The 5,590-nt window shown below is 42.1% G+C and overlaps 2 protein-coding genes across 2 annotated transcripts; one reads left to right on the top strand and one right to left on the bottom strand.

The window, feature by feature from the left end:
* Positions 1-472: 472 nt before the first annotated feature.
* Positions 473-1,180, top strand: SARC_02201 (hypothetical protein; the record flags this gene model as incomplete). The annotated part of the gene is made up of 2 exons (XM_014304055.1): positions 473-570; positions 949-1,180. 2 exons carry the CDS (start codon positions 473-475, stop codon positions 1,178-1,180), a joined length of 330 nt encoding a protein of 109 aa, XP_014159530.1.
* Positions 1,181-2,450: 1,270 nt separating this feature from the next.
* Positions 2,451-5,050, bottom strand: SARC_02200 (hypothetical protein; the record flags this gene model as incomplete). The annotated part of the gene is made up of 4 exons (XM_014304054.1): positions 2,451-2,606; positions 2,973-3,085; positions 3,522-3,590; positions 4,912-5,050. The coding sequence occupies 4 exons, from the start codon at positions 5,048-5,050 to the stop codon at positions 2,451-2,453; spliced, it is 477 nt and encodes a 158-aa protein (XP_014159529.1).
* Between the last annotated feature and the right edge of the window lie 540 nt (positions 5,051-5,590).

Genomic DNA, 5,590 nt, shown 5'->3' with positions numbered 1-5,590 from the left:
TATATATTATATTATTATATATATATATATATATATATATACATATATATATATATATATATATATATATATTGTGTATATGTATATATATATATATATATTGTATATATATATATATATATTGTATATATATATATATATGAATTTTGCAGTGATTTCGTGAGCCTTGTTCGTATATTTGCACTCTTATACACATCTGTTCGCATATGTCTACACAGGGCGCACCTTACGTCAACGCTCAATATCTTGAATATCAACGTACGCACTCATCTCCACGCACATATATATGCATTCACATATAATCTGTAAGCACCCATCCATTCGCTGGCATACGGGTTCATGAATACTGACACGCCGAATTTTATTCGTATTCGCATTCTACCACGCCCAGAACCACGCAAGGCAAACGAATCATAGGCCTGAGCTTGTACTGACCAACTTCGACACCAGACTGGGTTACACACTGGGGCGCATGTTTAACGCCCTATTCCCTCAGAACCCCCAGTTTGTGGGACGGCAAGCGGTGACCTTCCACAACCAACGAGATTTCATATTCTTCAGACAACACAGGTGTGTGTGTGTACATATCGGCTCGTAGGCGTGGCGTTTTTGTATAGGCGTATGCGTGCGCGTGTGCGAAGCCTTTTGACGACGTACCCATATTCGCTGTTATGCTTGTGCGCAAGCCTGTAACGATTAGTTCTGATACTACGTACTTGTGTAGAGGGTCCTTCGTATTGCTGGTGTGTGATTTGGTGCTGCTTTCATCAGCGTCTACTCCCTGTATTCGCTGTCCAGATGGCTATCTGATACTTGAGATACGTTTATTTGCCAATTGCGACTATTTAGTGTTTTCTGTTTGGCTGGTGTCTCGGAATATGGTGCTGCATACGCAACTTGTATTGGCGATCACTAATCAGGTAGGTATCTTGTTTTTGTAATACACAGGTATATATTCCGAAATGGAAAACGGGTGGGCTTGCAAGAAATTGGGCCACGGTTCACGCTCAAGCTCAAATCGGTCCAGAAAGGCACATTCGATTCCAAATTCGGCGAATTCGAGTTCATGCTCAACGTAAGTTATATGTGCCTCCCATCTAGTGACTATGGAGGTGTGCATGTATTCACGATCACACAAACCGTCCAAGCGGGTCAATCCACTGATACGGAATTTGCTTAACCACATTTGGAGATTGGCGGTACGTGTTACTAGCTGTAGCGCAAGTGGTTTTCCTGGACAGGCTCACCCCTTTGATGTGAGGTTGGCAATTGATTCCCTCCAAACTTTAACCCTGTATGTATTTCATTGGGTTACAGAACCCTATTGCAATGCCATGTATTCTTCGCGTGTACTTCTTATCTTATATTCTCTCTCCGTGCACTTCGTGTCTCATACACTCGACGTGTATGTAGCGTAGTCTTCCATGCTCTTACTGTCTTCAGGGACCCGTGTGTACAATCCTCATGCATGCTGATTCTCTATTTTTCATTCTACTTCGCGTCGCATGTTCTGTGAACATCTGTTGTATCTCATAATCTCGCCCCTTTTATCGTACTACAGCGCAAGACGATGGAGGACAACAGAAGAAAATTCCTGCTATAAGAGAGCGGTGCAGCGTGTGCGTGGCACTGTCGGCTGTACTGTGCCAAGAGCACAGTCAACTGCAAAGACCTGTCTCGGCGTGCAGGAACACAATAAACTAGAACGTACGAAGGCTTAAATGTTACAGTACCTTTACTATTGATTGATGCGTCTCAGTATCTTCACTATTGGTTGATACATCGCTCCCGTCTGTGTGTGCACGGATTTGGTCTCCATTGCGTATCGTTGAGTCGAATTAGGTGTTAGACACCGTCTGTCGACAGTTGGCTTAGGCTGGATAGTACTTCAGTTAACTATATATACCTGAAGTTTCGCTGGCTTCCTGAACTGATGCAGGTTCTACTCTCAGATATCATGTATGCTCCATATACACCCTATACATCTGCGCTCACCTATGATGCGTATCATACACACGTGTGCTGTATTCGCACCCATACACGAGGCATTCTATAATCCAACTGAGAAATGGTTTGAACTACTAGTGCTTCCATACCGGAAATATACGCTGGTACACAAGTTATCTAGACTGGGCAGCGGTACACACTCGGCATTGTTCGCCTCCTACAAGGAAGGTAATAGACTTCGCTTGTTTGATTATTCATATCATGCAAGGTTCACACATGTGCATCGTCGCATTGTCGAGTACATGAATCGTCCAATACTCCATTATATTACGATAAGTGTTATATTAAATTACCCAGACCTTTCATGCTGTTGAAAAGGGGTAAACCATTGAACATATTACTCAGTTCACGTCCTCCAGTGCATTGCTATAATAGTATTATATATATAATATTAATATTAATATACATTTACATATATATATATATATAGTATACATATAGTGCTATGGATCTAACGACGATTGTCTATATGCGTGTATATGCTTGACAACGAAAGGGTACTCTTTCGCATCTACTGCCGCACTGCACACTTGTACATCGACTGCTCGTACATCGGTTTGGAAGCCTAGCGATGCGAGCTCCTCATAGAAATAATCAAACTGTTGAGGTGGTACGGAAAACAAAAACAGGCAGCGTGAGAGGTTTGGTGAAGCTTACACACCTATAGGCCAAGGAGTGAAACGATTGCCTGCTCAGTGACTAAAATCAAAACGTCGAGATGACTGGGGGGTGTGATTTTCGTGCTTGAAATATCTAAACGAATGATAATTGCACTTGCACATATGTGCGACAGGCCATGTTCGAAACGAAATGTGCGGCCGAACATATCAGCAATGTCTATGCACGACTTCTACTCTGAGCTACCTACTCAATCGCATCATACGTACAAAGACTATCTAATATACAGACAAACATGTATTGTTATATTGACAAATATTGAGGATTGACTGCCCGGTTTCACACACCTCTTCTTCATTTTCGCGTACCCGACAGAACAGATGTGCATTGCCCTTCCCACTCAGCACACAGTCGATCACCTTTGCTATCTGCACGAAGTTGCCGTGATCGATCCCATTCTCTATTCAATGGTGCAAGTGGTACATACATATCAATCAAACATCTATTTACCAGTGGAAGTGGCATATATATATATATGTTCGCTTGAGGAGAGGACGTTGTAATATACGCTGTAATTTTAGTATAATGCGGTGGAAAGTGTTCTTTTTTCTACTCTTTGAAACATGAGGTGAACCGCGTAGTCATTCTGCTGCACAACTTCATGAGTCCAGGAAGACACGTTCTACTGTCTCCTGCCCCGAGTGATGCGGAACTTTAAGGGCTCCGAATGATATGGGACTACACAGGTCTAAATCATATTGAACTACTTAATTTTTCCTACACATCTCCTAATGATAGACTTCATAGGACTAAATCACATTAAACTATTTAAATGCCACCCATACGGTACATATGGGCCTATGAGCTCGCTACAAAAGCGGCAGACGACAACCTACCTGATATTTCAGAGGTGATATCAAAAAGGTCGGGCACCACATTGTAGCCCGAGTACAGCAGGTCAGCGCCTGCCGAAATACCAAACCACGCAGCACACCAAGTCAGTCATCAAATGAGATCCATGCGGCAACTAAGTTCAATACACATTCACCGGGAAAGACGTTGCGAGGGCGAGTGCTATCATGTTGTTGTATCAGGGAAGAGAGGACAGTGTTCAGAGTTCGTGCTGAGCAATACGTGTCTACTATAGACTGGCTGCTTTACACCTGACAGGGCTGAGCTGAAATTAGGATTTGTCCAGCATGTAGGTAGGAAGGGCAAATGAGTGCGCACGCTATTAAGACACGCGACGTTAAAACTACACTTGTCGCAAAGAATATTCGTAATGCAACAGAAGAAACTCGGGCATGAGAGGAAAAACACAATCAGGTCAGCCGATTCCAGTCCAGGTAAATATAACGGAGTGTGTGATCACTATGCACGATTTGAAAATCATACTATAGTACACGCTCAGTGGCACAGCAGAGGGCAGCCGTCGCACATTGGGATCTTACCAATGGGCCTGAACGGCTACAGACAAATGTACGAGTGTGTGAATACTATGTGATACTCATCATGACAAGTACCGTTGTACACTTACGACTTAACAGAGTGAGCCTACGAATTCAGATGCGAATAATAGGGGACAGTACAATACGACACTCAGTCAGACAAAAACCGGCAGCCAACAGTTGTAGACGTGCTAGAAGTATGCAGTTACTATACGATGATATTTCTGATAAAACCGTGCTATCTTTGCATCTTACTAACTAGCGTACAACAGTGGTAGACGTGCTAGAAGTATGCAAGTACTATACGATGGTATCTATGATAAACGCGTGCTATCTTTGCGTTTTACCAACTAGAGTCCAACAACTTGTAAATTATATGGAGTGCGCAAATTCAAACTGTACTCCCTGCATATGCTGTAAAAGTACAGTCTGGATTCAAGACAACAGAGCACAGCCGTGGTACACTTGCATCTTAGCAAGGAGAGACTTAAACAAATGACATGCGATAAAACATGCAAGGAAAACAGTACTCTCCATGTCACATCAATACAATCTAAATTCACCACAGCGCTGCCGAATTGTGCTCGAATTCTACTAACGAGAAGAAATGTTATGTAACTTGGGAGTACAAAGTCTTAACTTGCTACTTGCTACATCTACATCGTCTGGATATATACTCGAATCATTATAAATGTAATTTAAAACTTCAGAGATGTAGTGGAACGTGCGAATACGAATGTTCTCTGTATTGATCAAATTCATAGACGTATTGGAGAGTGAGAGTACAATACTTGCTAAGCTCCATCAGTAGGGTAAGGTATATACGCTTGCATCTTACCAATGAGAACGTCGTACCTGTCACTCGCATCCAGCTGTGCCACCCGACTCCAGTCCAACGGGCTGACACTCACGCGCGATGCTGTGTTGCTGTTTAATCTCCGATTGTATTCCAGACTCTCTATAACTGTCGTATTCATACGATATTTGGGGCAGAGATTTGAGTGAACTATTTAATCCTTATGTATGAGAACATCACCGTGTTCATTAGATATTCGAGTTGCGGTCTGATTTAACTATCCCTGCTGCATCATAAGTCATCACATTCATGATATGAAAGGGTTTTACGATTGGATTCGTCCTGACGAGCTATTGGTGTTTATTGGCGTCATCAGGGATTCAAAATAAAAAATTGATCCATGCACGCATTGCACGGGGAAAAATACCCCGCTGCTGAGATAACAGGAAGCGACCGAGGCAAATGTTATGACTATAGATAGCTCAAACATAGCACAGTATACCTTGAGGTATGTAGTCAGTCAAGGTTGTTTGCTTGGCAATCTTTGCTGCGCATAATCCTACCAGGCCAAGACCTGACCCGAGCTATTTGAAGTTGAACAAAATAGATGGGATTAACGCTAGTAAAAGAATCAGCAATGTTATACAGCATAAGTACCATAATATACCAATAAAAAACTGATACAATATAATATTGATTCAATATAAAAATGTAAGCATAT

Source organism: Sphaeroforma arctica (genome assembly GCF_001186125.1).
Source record: "Sphaeroforma arctica JP610 unplaced genomic scaffold supercont1.96, whole genome shotgun sequence".
Lineage (NCBI taxonomy): Eukaryota > Ichthyosporea > Ichthyophonida > Sphaeroforma > Sphaeroforma arctica.
Note: the sequence above shows the minus strand (reverse complement) of the source record. Positions and strands in the feature narration are given on the sequence as shown.